At 43.2% G+C, this 18,632-nt stretch overlaps 2 protein-coding genes across 2 annotated transcripts in view; one reads left to right on the forward strand and one right to left on the reverse strand.

Moving 5' to 3' along the window:
• The window catches only part of ATP7B (ATPase copper transporting beta), a 71,886-nt gene extending 68,751 nt beyond the window's left edge, over positions 1–3,135 (reverse strand). The window contains exons 1-2 of the mRNA XM_032403091.1: positions 2,957–3,135; positions 2,530–2,634 (exon numbers count right to left, since the gene is read on the reverse strand). The gene's annotated coding sequence lies outside the window, so the exon portion shown is untranslated. The remainder of the gene's footprint in view (positions 1–2,529; positions 2,635–2,956) is intronic.
• Positions 3,136–3,548: 413 nt separating this feature from the next.
• On the forward strand, positions 3,549–17,519 carry ALG11 (ALG11 alpha-1,2-mannosyltransferase). The gene is made up of 4 exons (XM_032403092.1): positions 3,549–3,627; positions 8,912–9,142; positions 12,052–12,983; positions 15,438–17,519. The coding sequence occupies exons 1-4, from the start codon at positions 3,584–3,586 to the stop codon at positions 15,707–15,709; spliced, it is 1,479 nt and encodes a 492-aa protein (XP_032258983.1). The 5' UTR covers positions 3,549–3,583; the 3' UTR covers positions 15,710–17,519.
• Positions 17,520–18,632: the final 1,113 nt, after the last annotated feature.

Here is an 18,632-nt window from a genome sequence, read left to right on the forward strand (position 1 = left end):
CCCCATCCCCTGCCGTGCAAGCACTCTCTCTCTCAAAATAAATAAATAAAATCTTAAAAAAAAAAAAAGATACAAACCTGGTCCCTAATTTCAAGAAGCAGAGTCACAAAAAAAGTAGCTACATTCAGATAAGTTTAAATAATTATATCAGACGGTATGACCAGGTGTCAAAGAAGTATGAAAGAAAATACTAACCTGAGAAAGTCAAAAAGACCTGGCTAGGACTCAATCCCAGATCTGCCTCTTACTACCCGTAGGACCTTGGGCAACTTTCTTCTCTCTGCCTCAGTTTCTGTAAAGATGAACCCTGACCTCGTATTGTACGCATCCTCTCCTCTCTGCTCCAGCCACTCTGGCTTTCTCTTACGGATCCTCCAACATTCAGGTCACTCCTGACTAAGGACCTTGACACCTTCTAGTTCCTCAACCTAGAACACTTCCCCCAAATCTGAACCATTCAGGTCTCTATTCATACAACCACCTCAGAGAATTCCCTGACCACCTGCCTACGAGTATCTCCCCTCCCATGTCATTCCTAATTCCCATACCCTGATTTATTCACAATGTTTATTAGTACCAGAAATTACACTGTTTACCACTTTTTTTTTAATATTTATTTATTTATTTGAGAGAGAGAGAGAGCAGGAGAAGGGGCAGAGGGAGTGAAGAGAATCTCAAGTCCACTTTGCGCTGAGCACAGAACCGACATGGGGCCAGATCTCATGACCCTGAGATCACGACCTGAGCTGAAACCAGGAGTTGAATGCTTAACCGACTGCGCCACCAAGTGCACCACAGAGGTGCCCCTTCGTTTACCCTTTTAAATTTCTGCATCTCCCTCTGGGGCATAAATTCCGTGAGGGCAGGGTGTTAGTCTCAGCTGGATCCCCAGTGCCTAAAATGTCTGGCACACAATAAAATACTAAAAAAATTTGTTAAATAAATGGTGATAAGAGGAAAATAAGACCTATATCAAAGGGTTTTGTGCACATAGGGGGGTATAAAGTACTTAATAGAGTGCCTAGTAGTGGTAAGCTCAATAATGCTGGCTAATACTATTATCTAAGGAATCCAGAAGAGGGTGAGGTCAACATTGGCAGAAGCAGTTACCAAAGTTTCAAGGAGAAAGCATCTTGAGCTTGATCTGGAAGGATAAGGATTTTTCTGATGGGTAGAGAGGTGGGGGCACTGCAGGGGTCTGGAAGTGTCTCCCCCTTTCTGAGCCATCCCTCACCCACATGTTCTTCACACCTCCATTAAATGCAGAGTCATCACACTAAGAATCACCAATCAGCCAGACTCTAACAATCCATTAATCCACTTACCTTTCATTGCTATACCACCAGAGCCCAAGACAGATTTCACTCAAAAGGGCACACAATAATGTTAACTTCAGAAATCTGTAGACCAGCAATTCAGGCCTACATGTCTATCCTAAGAAATACTCAAGAGTCAGCATTAGAAATCATGTACAAGGATGTCCACTACAGCAAGGCTTGCTGGGGGGTAGGGGGGAATTAGAAGCACCCAGAAGGATCACTCACAGGGAAAAGATGAACATACTATGGTATGCACATAGTATACATCCATATTGTACAGAGGTTAAACTTAACAAGGCAGATGCTTATGTACTAAACTGAAACAACCTCTAAAACACGGTTCTATTGAAAAGAAAAAAAAGGTTGGAGAATATACACTATGTGATCTCATTTATGTGAAACAAAACAAAAATCTTAAACCCACACACATACAAAATCTAAAGATTTCTCTGGATATATATACACACACACATTTTTTTTTAACCACAGTATTTTCAGCTCTTCAACACTATGCCTGAAACAGTAAGTTTTCAATAAATGTTTGCTGAACAAATGAAGACATATGTAAAACAGAAAAGGATTAGAAAGTAGATCTGCTTTTCATGCTCAATAATTCTGTACTGTTTGCATTTTTAAGTCACCGCGTTACTGTGTTGTGTAATTAAAATGAACTCAAAATAGTTCTTTATAAAAAAGAAAAGTTGCAGGGGGCGCCTGGGTGGCTCAGTCAATTAAGCGCCACTCTTGATCTCAGCTCGGGCAGGTCTTGATCTCAGGGTCCTGAGTTCAGTCCTCCTGTTGGGCTCCACAGGGGGAGTGGAGCCTACTTAAAAAAAAAAAAAAAAGTTGCAGGACCTGAACACATCATAAAGAGATCCGCGCACTCTGAATAACTTTTCTAGGTAATTAATTTAATCGTTCTGGGCAATTAAGAGCTCTTACACAGCAACTCGACGCTCACTTTACATCTCCAGCTTCAGATCCCTTAACACAAAGATGAATGGAAAAGTGCTGGGGTTTCAATCGTTCCTGCAAACCCGTTAATGCCATGCCTTTTCTGAGGGTGCTCTTGCTACGATCCCCGATTCCCCTGGGGCTGGGGCTCTGACCGCCCTGCGGCCACGCGGGGCCGCAGAGAAAGGCCGGCAGGTGGGCGTGGAAAGTCCTCCAGGTAGGTGAGAGCACACAGCGCCGGGGGAAGGAAACTTACTTTCCGACTGGCCTCTTCTCTGGCTGTAATCTGTCTTTCCTGTTCAAGCAACCTCCTCCGGAGGAGCCAATTTCTTCTGTGATCGGCCCAGAGCCCACAGGTCACCTAGTTAGTGGAGGAGAAGCGGGGCGTTAAAACCCGGGAAGAAGAGGAGCGGGCGGTGGGTGGCATCTTGCGGCTCGGCTGTCTCACCCGGGGATGGGTCTGGGGACGGGCCGCTGCATTCCAGACCAAGGGGTCAGCAGCCCTCGCCCTACGGACTGGTTCAAAGTTGCGCGCCACGGCGCCCTGGCCCTTGGAGGAGGGGGGGGAGGCGCGCGGATGAGCGCCAGAGCGGAGGGTGGGCCTCGGACCCTCACTCACACCCCGAGGCGGCCCTGCCGGTGCCCCAGGCGGGAGCCGGTCCTCCCTCCCAGGTCTCCGCTACCTCGGGCCGGTGCGCTGCGGACTCGGTCTTCGGCCTCCGGCGTGTGCGGAGGACAGGAGGGCGGGAGAGCGGCGCAGAGCCGGACCGGAGATGCAGATCCCAGGGCTCGCCAACCGCCGGCGGGGAAGGTGCGGCGTGGCGGGCGCCGGCTACGGATCCGCTCCGCACAGCTCCCTCTCCGATCCGCGCCTGGCTTCAGAGCGCCGCGGATCCCAGACGCTGCAGCAGCTGCGGGAGTGAACTCCGCACTTGGAAAATCGATCTGAGCCGCGCAAGGGCCTCCCATTGGTCTCAACCGCTGGCGGGCTCCGGGCTAGGGGCTTCCAGTGGGGGGAGGGGGCGGGGGGCGGGTGCGCCGGCTGTCCATCACAGGCCACGCCCTCCCCAGCCCAACTCCCATTACGGCCCCGCCCACTAGAGGGGCGGGATGCTCGTGCGCCACGCCGAAAACTTGGCTCCCCCTCCGGGAGATTCTATTGGCTGGAAGGCCGTGGGAAGCTACTACCAGCAGCCAATTGAAATGCACAATGTGCCCCGTGAGGGCGGAGAGAACACCGCCCGCTTCCTCAGGAGCCAATAGAGAAGAGGAACAGCGAAGCGCTTCCTGAGTTCGGGGGTCGAGGAAAGATGGCGACCACCAAAGGGGGTTGGTACCTGTGCGAGTTACTGAGGTGAGGAGCAGGTGGTATGGGTTTGCAGGCGTTTTGTTTCACGGTGATATTTGTCCGCCCGGTGCAACTGAAATTTGCGGGGAGGAGGAGCTTCTTGATACGGGTCTAGGCAATTTCCTCAAGGACAGTGAGCGCTCTTCCTCTCACTTTGGAGTCTTCTAATTAGACTGGAGCTGACTGGGTTTACCGCGTTTTCTTCGCCTGCCCCATTCTGGTGCGGGATCGAGTTTCCCTTCCTGTTTTTTTCTCTCTCTTCTTCGCACTCCAATTCTTCTTTCATAAATTATTCATATTCAGTCCTCGTTTTTCTTTATGATTGAGCCACGAATCATTTTCCAAACTATCGTGTCTCTCCTTTTGGTAAAGAATAAACTGGCTCTTCCTTCTCCTGTCGTAGTTTCCCCGCTTTCACTCACTGGAACTGTCACTGTTAACATATGTCACTTAAGTATGTTAACCTTGAAAATAAAACAGCTAACTTAACAGCAAAAATGATTTTGTTTTGTTTTGTTTTCCGGGAATAGTAGAGAATTGCATTTCTGGATGCACAAGCTATGGCAAAACCATAGGCAAGTCCAACAAAGGACAGGACCATTGTTTTATGGAGAAGGAGGAAGTTGGGGGGTGGGGGTTGAAGGAAAGTCTGGAGAAAAGCTAGAGTGGTGAGGATTTCTCATTGGCCGAGTTGCAGAAGTACTCTTGTAGGAGATGCGATGTACACCGTTCCCTGTTGGGGCCTGTTAGTGATGATTTCTTCCTGTTTAGGATTCTTCTTTTGGGGTCTGTAATTGACAATTCCTTCCCCTTTAGGATTTTTCTGTTGGAGGCTAGAATTGACAGTTCTTCATGACATTTAACGTGTGAGTGATAGGGTTCGTTTTGCGTTGCCCCTTCTGACCTGACTCCATTTTAGTGAGGGTTCTTTTTATTTTCACCAATATAAAGTTTATGTTGAATCCTCTGCTTCATGATTATCCATTGATCTTTATTTCTGGTTGATGTAAAAATAGTTACATAAAATTTTATCACAAGGTAATACATTGTTTCTTGTAGAAAAGTTAGGAAATAGATGAGCAAAAAAGAAAATTCCCCAGGTATGCTACCATCCAGAGATGATTACTGTTAACATTTTGGTGAAAAAAACCCAGACTTTTTTCCTGTATTTGTTATTGTAATACTACTGTATTTTACGTGCCTTGCCCTGTATTTATAAAAAAAAAAAAGAAGAAGAAAAAGAAAAAGAAGACCTAGTATATTCCATCTACACAGTTCTTTCAACACCTACCTATTTTTGTTCAGTTTGAAAATTTGTAATTAACACATAGCATCCTGAATAGCAGTATATACATATTCTCTCCAAAATTCAGGTATTGTTTCTTCATTTTTGTCCCCTCTACATCAAATTCTATAATGATTATTTAAAACATTTTGAACAGGAAATTCTGTTTTCAGAGCTTCATATTCTTCCCTGCCATTTGAAATATCCCTAATTCAGTGCTTTGCACATTATAATGGCTAAATAAGTGTTTGTTGAATGAATGACTCACTGTTGATTTCAGTTATCTTTTGAAAGCTGTGTGTTTCTATGGTAAGCATTATTTAATGGCACATATTTTTAGTTATATTTAAACAAATTCTAAAATGGGTAATTTTTTTAAGATTTATTTATTTTAGAGATGGGGGAGGGGCAGAGGGAGAGGAGGAGAGAGAATTCTTAAGCAGACTCCCTGCTGAGCTTGGAGCCTGGCAAGGGGCTGGATCCAAGGACCCTGAGATCATAACCTGAGCCTGGTGCATGACTGACTGAGCCACCCAGACACACCTAAAATGGGTAATTTTAATGTACAAGTACTATAGGATGTTTAATAAACTTATTTATAGAGTCTGTGTCTTTGAAACTAACAGAATAAAGGACTGGCTCAACTTTAGTCATTAATATGTTTTTTTTTCTGATTTTAAGTTAAATCGTTCAATTTGAAAATATATCACATGAATCTTACCACTTAAATCATTAGAAGGAAATGCCATAAAAATCTTTATACTCTATAGGTCAGCCACATTTTAAATTAAATAGGCTTTTGGCTTGTCCTGGGAAAGCTGTATAATACTGCTTTAATGAACTCATATATTCCAAATGTTAAATAAATCACAAATCTTACCACTTCTGTCAAACTCTGATCATCCTTTTTTTTTTTAAGATTTTATTTTTATTTATTTGACAGACAGCGATAGAGGGAACACAAGCAGGGGGAGTGGGAGAGGGAGAAGCAGGCTTCCTGCTGAGCAGAGAGCCTGATGCAGGGGTTCAATCCCAGGACCCTGGGATCATGACCTGAGCTGAAGGCAGAAGCTTAGCGACTGAGCCACTCAGGCACTCTCTGTTCATCCTTTAAGATAGTGGTTCTCAAAGTATGGGCATAGACCTAGCAGGTCCCCAAGACCCTTTTAGTAGTTCTTCAAGGTCAAAACCATTTTTATAATAATTTAAGATAACATTTGCTTTTTCATTATGTTTGCACCGATAGTGCAAAAGTAATGGTGGATAAAACTGCTAATTAGCACAAATCGAAGCAATGACATCAAAGTGTTCTAATAGTCTTGTGTTTTTCGACACCATGCACTTGCTAAAGCCAGTTTTATTAAGAATGTCCTTGAAACAGTAAAAATTAATTTTGTTAAATATTAACCCTTGCTTTGAATACATATCTTTTTAATATTCTATATAATGTCTCCATACTGAAGTATGATGGTTATCTCAAAGAAAAGCTCTTGTATGATTGCTAAGTTGCAAGCTGAATTAGACACTTTTTTTTATGGGACATGGTTTCTACTTGAAAAATTACTGACAGATAAACTGTGGTTCTTCTGACTTGGTTATTTGAAAATGAAGTGACCTGTCACTTCAAAGAAAACAAGTGACAAAATTTGTTGCTAATAATAAAGTTTGAACTTTCATGTGAAAATTAGAACTTTGGAAAACTTGTATCTGCCATTCAGAGCTTGACCACTTTCCAGTAATTAAAAGATTTTCCTGATGAGCTGGGTAGTGATATTAACAAATGTGATTTGGGGATATTGTACAATGAAATATGCCCACATTTGGAAAGTCTCCATGAGTCATGAACCAATAATTTCCAAATAATCAAGTCATGATGTTACAAAATCATGTATAGGTAAAAGATTCATTCAAATTGTAAGATAGGCCAATAGATTTCAATATAACAGAGTATGAAAAGGTCATTGATTCAGTTTCATATTCCATGTTGCACCTGGCCATTAAGAAATTGCCACTTGTCTAATTTGGTATAATATCACAGAAAAATACTGTATCTGAAAGGGCTATTTAAACATACTCCCTCTTCCTACTACATATCTGAGTGAGACTGGATTGCCTTCATATACTTCAAATAAAACAACATAGCACCAAAATTGAATGCAGAAGCAGATGTGAAAAGCCACTGTCCTCTGTTAAGCCAGACATTAAAGAATCTTGCAAAAATATAAAACAGTGATAGCCTTCTTACTGAATTTATTTATTTATTTATTTATTTATTTATTTATTTATTTATTGGTTTGGAAAATATAGGGTTTTGTTTTTTTGTTTTTTGTTTTTTTTTAGTAAAACTAAGATATATTAACATGTATGGATTTGTCATTACTTTTGGGATAATTCATAATGTTTTTAATTCCTCAGTTTCATTTCTAATATGCTAAATATTGGTAGATAAATCAATGTAAATGAGTAGTTCTCAACAAGGAGTGATGTTACCCCTGCAGGACATTTAGCAATGTCTGGGGATAATTCTTACGGCCATCATTGGTAGGGTACTATGGGCATCCAGTGGGTTGAGGCCAGGAACATCCTATAATGCATAGGATAGGCCTCACAACAAAGAATTATGTGGTCCAAAATGTCAGTAGTGCTGAGGTTGGGAAATCCTGATAGAAACAAAAGCTGTATGGGGTCTTCAGTTATTTTTAAGAGTATAAAGTTATCCTGAGACCAAATCATTTTAATAAGTCAAATACCTCTTCAGGTAATAGACTTATTCACAATAGGAAATCCCACATGAGAAATTTGTTTTCCAAACTAAATATGCTAGGCATTGGCATCCAGTGGTGAACAAGCCGGGGTCCTTCCTTGTGTTTGCAGAGCTTTAGTCAGCCCGGCAGTAAGAGAACCTTTCAGCAGTCAGTGTGGGAGCGAGTTCACTAATGTGCGTGAAGTAGATTGTTGGTGCATTTTTGGCAACTCATTTAGAGGCACCTGAAGGAAGGCAGTGATTTTAGGGTCATAGAAACAGATCAAATGCAGAACTTGTAATAGAAATGGAGGTATCGGGGCACCTGGGTGGCTTAGTCAGTTAAGCGGCTGCCTTCAGCTCAGGTCATGATCCCAGGGTCCTGGGATCAAGCCCCGTGTCGGGCTCCCTGCTCAGCGGAAAGCCTGCTTCTCCCTCTCCCTCTGCCTGCCGCTCCCCTTGCCTGTGCTCTCTCTATCAAATAAATAAAATAAAATCTTTAAAAAAAAAGAAAAGAAATGGAGGTATCTAAGTTCCTCTTGCCCCAGAAATTATTCTATTTGAGGTGAAGTGAGAGAATGAAAATGATTTACTATATCATCGAACTTTTACCTAATTAAAAGTTTATTATTGGGGCGCCTGGGTGGCTCAGTCATTAAGCATCTGCCTTCGGCTCAGGTCATGATCCCAGGATCCTAGGATCGAGCCCCGCATCGGGCTCCCTGCTCGGCGGGAAGCCTGCTTCTCCCTCTCCCACTCCCCCTGCTTGTGTTCTCTCTCTTGCTTTGTCTTTCTCTGTCAAATAAATAAATGAAATCTTAACAACAAAAAAAAGAGTTCATTATTGATCATTCAAAGACATATTGCTTGAGTTCTGTGTCATAATTTTGAGGGTCAGATGCCATTCCTAATCATGTCTTGTTTAGGTTAGTAATTAAATTTGTTTTTAATCCTTTAACACATACACACTGTTAGGAGAAAGGTGGCTCATCATTGATTTTCACTGCCAATTAAAAAGAAAAGTTATATTGAATTGCTAGCATTCTGTGGAGATTGAAATTAAAGAGGATTTGCCTTTTGACATGGGACATTTTATAGGTGTTAGAATATTAAAAATTGAGTATTTTGTTAGCAGACTTCCAGCTATAAAAATTTTGTCTTCACTATTAATATAGAAAGCGGATATGTAAAAGCAGACTTTAATTTGTAGTTTCTTTTGAATGGGCATTGTGTCGATTTTTACATTTTCCTTTTTGTTTCAGATTTTTTTATTCATTATTCCTCCCTGGGCTGACAGTCTGTGGAACTTTATGTGTATGTCTGTTCATTATCCTCTGGGGAATCAGACTGATGCTACAGAGAAAGAAAACGTCAGTATCAACTAGCAAAAATGGGAAAAAGCAAATGGTGGTTGCATTTTTTCATCCATACTGCAATGCTGGTGGAGGAGGAGAAAGAGTTTTGTGGTGTGCCTTAAGAGCCCTGCAGAAAAAGTAGGTATGCATCTTTCTTAGCTAATTTACTCTATTATTACCATTTAAAAAAAAAATCATTATCCAGATATTCACCATTATCCAGATATGAATACCTTATTCATAGCCAGGAATTAACTCTTCTTCAATAAGGAAATAATTCTGTTATATGCCAACCCGCCTTACAAGATCCTATTGAATTTTAGTTGCTATGATAAAGAAATAGAAAGGGAAAGTACCTGCCCTTTGATGGCAAAATTTAGTGGGGATAACTGTCACTTTGGAAGAATGCATGGAGAAGAAGTTGAATAGTAAATATACCAAGTCATGGGGAGCGCTTTAAACCTGAATACTTTTAGTCAGTAGTGGTACACAGGAAATAATCTGTAAAAGCATCTATTTGATTCTGATGTTGATATCACTATCAGAAGTCTTAAGTTACCATGTTAGAAAGAGTATGCTGTTAACTGGTCATTTAAAGTTTTAGGCTTCCTTCTCCCCACCCGCACCCCCATACTCACCCCAAAAATGTTTACGATCCCCTTGTAGAGAGGAACAAACATGGTAAAGTCCAAGTTCCATTGATCGTTGTATCATAGGAGGAAAACTATTATTCTTCCATGGTTACGCTACTTCCTGGCACACCCCCTTCATCCAGTTCCAGAGCCTTCACGCGGAATTCCCTTCACTCTACATTTCTATATTCTTGGCTCACCCTGGCTTCCAGCCACCACCCCTGCATTTCCTCTGCCATCTTCCATAACTGCCTAGATTCAGAACATTTTCTTAAATCTCCGCTTACTATCCATCTCCTTGAGGCCTTCCCTACTCCTACTCTAATCCCTCCGGTTCTTTGCTTCTCATAACTCTGTGCATTAACTTGTCTAACTGGATTATCTAGCTCTTGAGGGCATTGGTAAAGTTTTGTGACAGCTCCACCATGCATGGACCTTAGATTTTAGTTGAGAGAGAGAGACAAGATCATAAGCAAAGAAGAAAAATATCAAATGGTGAGAAATGCTATGTGAGAAAACCGAATAGGATAATTTGTGAGTCCACACTTTAGACTGAGTAATTAGGGAAAATCTCCAGGGGGGTAATACTTAGCTTTAGTCTAAATGACAAAAGCAGCTGAAATTTACTGAGCATTTACTGGATGCCAGGCATTGTTTGAAGTGCTTTACACGCGTTAGCTCACTCAGTCCTCACAACAACCGTATGAGGTTGTTACTGTTACCCGCATTTGACAGACAAGGAAACTGAGTTACCAGAGTCCGCATTATAAACCACAAACCATACTGTCTGCCTCAGGAAGAGACAGTGAAGATGAGAAAAGAGAATTCAAAGCAGAGGAAACAACTCCTGCAAGTCCCCTGAGACCAGAAGGAGCATGGCTTGTTCACAGAAAGGAATCCAGTTTGGCTGACCCCGTGGGCACGTGAGAGAGTGGAGGCAGGGCCAGGTTACACAGGGCTTGAGTGAATAGGGTAAGGAGTTTTGATTTTATTCTGAGCGCTATGGAAAACCCTATGAGGATTTCAGACAGAGGGATGACACTCTGCTTATCTGTTGCTGCATAACCTCCCCAAAATGTAATGGCTAAAACAAGAATGTATCATTATTTCTAACCGTCTGGGGACTGACGGGCCCTGTTGGGAATCCCTCATGCCAAGCGGCTGCAGCTAGATGGCAGCTGGGGCCGAGTCATCTGAAGGCCTCTCTTAACATGTCTGCTTCCTGGGCTGGGACAATTGCAACAGCTCCAGCGGCTGAGGGTGGGGGGCACGGGTCAGGCATCTCTGTCATCCCGCAGCCTCTCCACGTGACTGCCTTGGGCTTGCACACAATATGGCAGCCTCGGGATAGCCGGACTCCTTACGTGACAGCCGACTTGTCTAGAGCGAAGTAGAAATTGCCATTCTCTCAGAGCCTGGGTCTAGAAACTGGCGAAATGTCACCTTTGACATAGTTTAATGGTAAAAGGAGTCACAGAGCCCACTGTTATTCCAGGGGAGGGGACATAGATCCCACCGCTCGATAAGTGTCAAAGAATTTGTGGCCATCTTTAAGCAGCCAGAGGTGACAATCCTTTTTACATTTTATAAGGATCACTCTGGCTGCTGGGAGGTGCAGTTGGATGCTCATCCTTTAGGCCTGCACAACACCCTATGGCGATCTTTATCCACACATATCACCGTGTTTTGCAGTTTTATGTTCACATCTCTCTCTCTCCCACTGGACTCAGCTCCTTGAAGGTAAAGACTAATCTCTGAATCCCCAGAACCTACTAGCTCATACTAGATACGGAATAAATCTTTGATGACTCAAAGAATAACTAAAAACACACACAATCAGAGCAAATGCCAAAAGCATAAATAGTCACAAGAGTGTGGTGTTACGTATTTCCGTTATAATCATGTCATCTCTAATTTTGATGTAGGCACCGGATCTGGCTTTTAGAATCTTGTCGCATCTCAGATAAAACCCTGAGTAATGTTCTGGCATGTATGATCCTATCTAGAGATACATCCAGTAAATTTTAACTCTTGTTTGTGGATGTTATTAGTATCTTATTACCATTTTATATTGAGAGAGTTGTCAAAATAAAGTTTCTGAATATTTCTTAAAAACGGAAATGTCAATCAGCAATTTTTGTTGATGTCTGCGCTATGTGAAATTCTTAGAAGAGGAAGTAGCAAAGAGTGAGAGGTCTTATTTGGAGGACTAACATTTCGCTCGCAGGGCAGCAGGAGACTCCGGAAAGAGGAGCATCAGGAGACCAAGTACAATGAATGAAAAACAATGGAAATTTTTTTTTTTTCAATCTAAAAATAACCCTCTTTATGATTGTGAGAAAATAAGTATCTACAACTTTTTGCTTGGTTTTCACCTAAACTAATGAAAACCTTAACTATTACATTCTATTTTAGGTATCCCGAAGCAGTTTATGTCGTTTATACCGGTGATGTTAACGTCAGTGGTCAGCAGATACTAGAAGGTGCTTTCCGAAGATTTAACATCAGACTCACTCACCCAGTAAAGTTTGTTTTCTTAAGGAAACGCTACCTTGTGGAAGATTCACTCTATCCTCACTTCACACTGCTGGGCCAAAGTCTAGGGTCCATTCTTCTTGGCTGGGAAGCTCTAATGCAGTGTGTTCCCGACGTCTACATCGATTCAATGGGATACGCGTTTACACTTCCTCTGTTTAAGTATTTAGGCGGTTGTCGCATCGGAAGCTATGTTCATTATCCCACGATCAGCATGGACATGCTCTCCGTAGTGAAGAATCAAAATGTTGGATTTAACAATGCAGCCTTCATTACCAGGAATCCTTTTCTCAGCAAAGTAAAGCTCATCTATTATTATTTATTTGCTTTTGTTTATGGACTTGTTGGTTCTTGCAGTGATGTAGTGATGGTCAATTCTTCTTGGACACTAAACCACATTCTCTCCCTGTGGAAAGTTGGGAATTGCACTAACATCGTTTATCCACCTTGTGATGTGCAGACATTTCTGGACATTCCCTTACGTGACAAAAAGACAACCCCAGGCCATTTACTGGTTTCCATTGGCCAGTTCCGGCCTGAAAAGAATCATCCTTTGCAGATCAAAGCCTTTGCTAAATTGCTGAATAAGAAGGTGGCTGAGTCACTGCCTTCACTGAAACTTGTCCTCATTGGAGGTTGTCGAAACCAAGATGATGAGCTGAGGGTAAACCAACTGAGAAGGCTTTCTGAGGATCTAGGAATTCAAGAAAATGTGGAATTTAAAATAAACATCCCATTTGATGAGTTAAAGAATTACTTGTCTGAAGCAACAATTGGTCTGCATACCATGTGGAACGAGCATTTTGGGATTGGTGAGTCTGTCTGTACATTTTAGGTTCTCTCGGTAAAATGTTGATACTGTGGAGGTTTTTATCCAGTCTTAGTGCTCTTCTCCCAGTCCACCAAGTAAGCTTTTTTCATTTGAGACCCTGCAGGACATAACTGTATGTAGTCACTAATAATAGCTGATATTTATTGACAACTGACTGCGTGTGTAGGTCACTGTTGAAATCTTTACATTATCTGATTTAATCCTCTCTGAAACCCTGCTTCATATATATTCTTATTTCCATTTTACAAATAAAGAAACGCAGGCACAGAGAGGTTTTGAACTTGCCCTTGTTCGGCCGCAGTAAGAGGCAGAGCCTGGATCCTCACTCAGACAGCCCCTGCTCTTACCTGCCCCACTTTCCCTGCCCCACCTAACCCCACCTGCAGACTGGGACAGGTTCCCAGCCTAATCTCACTGAAGGACCAAATCGGAATCTCTGGGTGAGGCCCACGTAGATGTGTTTTGGTAAAGCCCCTCAGGTGATTTTGCTGTACACCAAAAGCTGAGCCCACTGGGCTCCTCACAGTAATTCTGTTGGTTCTGCTGATTCCTTACTCATTACTGGAATGGCCCCTCCTCTTTCTGCCAAATCCCATTATAAGTGTCTGACTTTAATCTCCTTAGCCTTTAATTTAGCCTTCCTTGTTTTGTCTAGCACAAATTGCACTCTCTACCCCTGACTTCCTGCTATGCATACATTCTGATGTAAAATCAAGTGCTGGTTTGTGTCTGATCTGGTTCAAGATGTATCTCTCAAGTGGCTGCTTTGTGCCGCACACCGCCAGGTGTTCAGGGAAAACAGAAGAACATACGAATGAAGTGTCCTCTCCTAAGGCCACAGTTTATCTTACACTCCTATCTGTCCCTAGTTGGTAGCGCACGACGAAGCCCAGACATGCAGCAAGACCTGTGTGGTCCAGCGCTTCCGTACAGGGCCTGACTTCTGTGCCTTCTTGTATGGAGACGCACCGAGCATTCGCTGTGCCAGGCGCAGCCGGCGGGAGCTGGTGTGCAGAGACTTCCAGCTCTGTGTGTGCCTCCGACCAGTTCAGCAGCGCTTTACTGGACAGGGTGCTGAGAGCTGTGCCAGGGCAAGTGTGGGGCAACATGAAAGCGCCCAAGAGAAACACCTGACACAGATGTGTGTGGTCGGAGAACAGTTGCCCAAGGAAATGACATGCCATGGAAGCAGGGGCCCGAACAGTAATTGGAAGTTAGCCTTACAGAAGAGAGGAGGATGTCCAGCAGAGGGAGCGGCGTTGTGACCGGTGTGACAAAGGAGCATTAGCCGGCACGCTCAAGGAACTAAGGGTTCGGTCTGGCCTGAACCTGCAGGAGGAACAGCACGCCTGTGGAGAGGGGAGCTGGGGCCAGATCCCGTGGCTGCGTGAAGCCGGGGGAGAGAGACTGAGTCTAAGTGTTGGATTTAAAAGCTTTCTGTTTCCTCAAGTTCACTCTGATTGCCGCGTGGGGGGGGGGGATTGGTGGGGAGCAGGGAGAGCCGGATGGGGAAGGCAGGAGGATGTGTTGGGCAACCTAGACGAGGTGCTGGGTCTGAAGGTGGTAGGCGAACATGCTCGAGGGAGATTCTGAAGCACAACTGAACAGGGCTTGGTAATGAACGGGATTTGTTAAACGAAGGAGAAAGAAGAGTCGGAGAGGACCTCCCAGGGCTTTGAGTTTAGACAACTGTGTGAATGGTGGATGGCTTTCCTCTAGAGACGGACTCCAAGAGGAGAGGCAGCTGATGAGCCAGGTTCCCTGCATGTAGAGTTAGAACGATCCGGGGGACACGGAAGTGTGTGTCCAGTGGGCAGTTGTCTACACGAGTCTGCAGTGCAAGTGAGGGACCTGACCTGGAAACACAGACTGGAGAGTTGTCTGAGTCATTGTCCAGGTCATTCCAGAAGCCCCACGGATGAGGGTAGAATTGCCTAGAGAAAGTGTGCCCAGCGGAGGAGGCCCTGAAACAAGAGCGGTTCAGAAGTGGGCAAAAGAAGAGTTGCCAACAAAGGAGAAGAGAAGAAGTAGAGGGAGGAGGGAAACCTTCTAATGCTCTCATTTGAACTCCTGAAATTTCGCTTTGATACCTTTTTACACCTTTTACCTTTCAGTAACCATTAATTATCTGCCGTCTTGCTAGCATTCTGTAGTCTTCTACTTTGTTTTCTAATCCGCAGTATGTCTGTTTTTTATAGACTGTTCTTGCTTGTCTGTTTCAGTGAAGAGTGAAGCAGCATTATTCTGAAGCTTAAAAACGAAAAAAAGCTTAGAATTATTTGGTACCAGGGAAGTTTAATGAGCAAATTTATAGACACAACAGACATTTACTTGAATTTCTCATGAGTGTCTTATAATTTGTGGAGGTTTCTGCTCATCTTTGTTCTCATGACGGCTCTCAAAATGTCATACGTGGTTTCTGTTTGTTTCTCAGGAGTTGTTGAGTGTATGGCAGCTGGCACGGTTATCCTTGCCCACAATTCAGGGGGCCCGAAGCTGGACATTGTCGTGCCTCACCACGGAGGGAGAACTGGGTTTCTGGCTGAAAGCGAAGACAGCTACGCGGAGACCATGGCTCATATTCTTTCCATGTCCGAGGAAAAGAGACTCCAAATCCGAAGCAGTGCTCGGGCATCTGTAAGCAGATTCTCTGATCAGGAGTTTGAACTGGCGTTCCTGTCCTCTGTGGAGAACTTATTTAAATAATGCCATATATGTCCAGATTAAAGATATTTTACATAAAACAGCTAAACACCTTCATATGTTAGTATCTTTCTAACCGTTTTCTGTATTGTAATAAAGTCAGCCTAAGCAGTGCTCTCTGCAGTATGTATATAGACAGGATATTTATTTCAATGAAAATGAGAAAAAGGCAAAATTACCTAACTGGTTTAAATGAAAAAATTTTAGATTAGTATTCTGTCCCAAATTCTGAAAAATATGGATCTGACAGAAAAAAAATGAACAGTCTTAATGTGGGTAGAATCCTGCTTTTCAGATCCTATTTGTCAAATCACTGTACTTTAGAACCCAGGAAAGAGAATTTCCCTTTAGAAAATAGGAAATGTTGAATGGAAAATGGAAGACTGACAATTAGTTGATTAGTCTTTTAGAATGGTTCTGACATCTTGGGAACACAGAAAAATTCTGGTACATTTAAATTCTAAATGCCACTGTGGATGACCTTCTTGAATATATCTGATGATTTTCTTAAAAGAGAAAAGACACGTGAAGCAGGCGTCATCACGTACTAAGAGCACGTGGTGAAAAGACAGACGGACCATGGCTGCCCCGCGGGTCGGGGCTGCCCCCCGAGGCGGCAGCTGAGGCCCGGGCGCTGCCCGCAATCTTCCCGTAGCTCGGGGTCTGTGAGAGGGGCTTTTTGTTCAGGGCTACCAGTACATCTGTACTGATACAGAGGGATACCCTCACTGTCCCGTCACAGTTCCACATCTCGGGGGCCGCAAGTCAGCTTGAAGCTGTTCTGAAGGTCTGAGTGAGAACATCGTGCTAAGTTGTTTTTCTCATAGTGACGATGGACTAACCGCCTCCGTCCGCCCGGTCTCTGTTGGGAGCATTGTGTGTTGTGAGACAATGAGGTGGCATTTAGAAAAGAGCTCTGGACTAGCGGTTAGAATACTGGGCCTGACCCCAGCATCATCATTTACAAACCTCCGACCTCCTAAGACTCAAGCTGCTTCTTAATCTTTTTGGAACTCCGATTCTTCATCCATAATCTGGAGATGGTAATACCTCTCCTCATACCTCTTAGTGATTCTGATTTGGAAAGTATGTGAGAGTACCTTGAAAATTAGAGAAGTTTTTTTTTTTTTTTAAAGGTACCTTCATAAAGTAATTTAATTAAAGTAACAATATATAGTAAATGTCTTCTGTAATCAGTCCTCCTTATTAATGCGTTAAGACTCAAGCTAGACTCATGGATACTAAGTTGGTAGCTAGAACTACTGTGCTGATTTTAACATGACTTCTGTGCTGAATCACTAGCAGGAAAAGTATGTGGATGTGCAGATCGGGCTCTAGAGACCTACAACCCTTGGCGTTTTCTGCATACATAATTAGCTCCTACTAGTTCAGTGAACCGACCTCCTGCATGGTCTGATACATCTTTGTGTTAGGGGCATGTGACACTCCTCTCATCCAGTCATGGACCCAGCCAGCTTCATCATCTACTCCCAGTTACACTGTTGACTCGTCTGCAGGCCACTGTCTGTCATCAGATCAAAAAGCAGCAAAACAGAGTCCCAGGACGATGTGACTCCAACATAGCTTTGGGTGGCGATGATTCAGTTTAGAAAAGGAAGACTGGTGGACATTGGAGCTGGAAGGAAGGAACCCTACAAATCCTCGGGTCCAGTTTTCTCATTTTCAACTTTATAGACAAGAACAATTTAAAGACCTTAAGATTCCTTCAGTCTCACAAAGCTGGTTTGTTTTTTTTTTTAAGATTGTATTTATTTGAGATAGAGAAGCAGGAGCAGGGGAGTAGAGGGAGAGGGAGAAGCAGGCTCCTCACTGAGTAGGGAGCCTGATGCGGGGCTCGATCCCAGGACCCTGGAACCACGACCTGAGCCGAAGGCAGACGCTTAACGACTGAGCCACCCAGGTGCCCCACAAAGCTGTTTAAGTATAAACCCTGCAGGTTTATAAGCTGAGCATTCTGACTCCAGCTCAGTTGGTTTTCTTATCTTACAGCTAGTCTTGGGGCGAGATTCGTGCCACTGCCCCTGCAGTCTACCCATCTACCCTCAGAAAACCATACATTGAAGTGGATTAAGCAGAAGGAAAGGATGCAGTACAGGAAGAAAGGATTCTGAAATTCCAAAAAGCATTCTTTAATCATGTTTCTTCAAAATTACTTTTATTTGCCACACACATCACTGGAAACATACTTTGTATATGTGTTCACCTTCCCTATTGCTAATGTAGTTATATGTCTTTTTTATCGGAATGACGGATAACCATGAAAAGTGACAATGTGTCAGCTACTGTCTGTCTGGAGAACTTCTGAGTGATTATTCATTCCTATAAAACTTGTTTTTGAGTGGTCCAAACGCAGTATATTTTGCACCCCCAGCAGTGGGGATTCACATTCTTATTTGGGTTGTGCATAATAAAATACATACTACATGTTCTTTGAATAGTAATCTGTGTCTAATATGACTTGGATTTAATAGATACAAAATGTGTTTGTATCTGTGGTATAAAGTGATTTTCATTATCGTGGATACTTTCCCCCATATGTACATTTGCACCCCCATGCAGTCTCCCAATGCTGAATTATTACCTACTACTAATATTTCTAAATTTCTAAGCTCCACATGCTAGGAAGGAAGGAAGGAAGGGAGGGAGGGAGGAAGGAATGAAGGGAGGGAGGAAGGAAGGAAGGGAGGAAGGGAGGAAGGGGGGAAGGAGGGAGGGAGGGAGGGAAGGAAAAAGAAAAAAAGAAAAGGAAGGAAAGAAGAAAGAAAAAGGAGGGAGGAAGGAAGAAAGGAAAGGAAAAAAAGGAAGGAGGAAGGAAGAGAAAGAGGGAGGAAGGAAAGAAGGAAAAGAGGGAGGGAGGGAGGAAGGAAAGGAGGGAGGGAGAGAGAGAGAAAGAAAAGAAAGAAAA

The sequence above is a fragment of the Phoca vitulina genome, unplaced genomic scaffold (assembly GCF_004348235.1).
Source record: "Phoca vitulina isolate PV1807 unplaced genomic scaffold, GSC_HSeal_1.0 scaffold5, whole genome shotgun sequence".
In the NCBI taxonomy this organism is placed as follows: domain Eukaryota; kingdom Metazoa; phylum Chordata; class Mammalia; order Carnivora; family Phocidae; genus Phoca; species Phoca vitulina.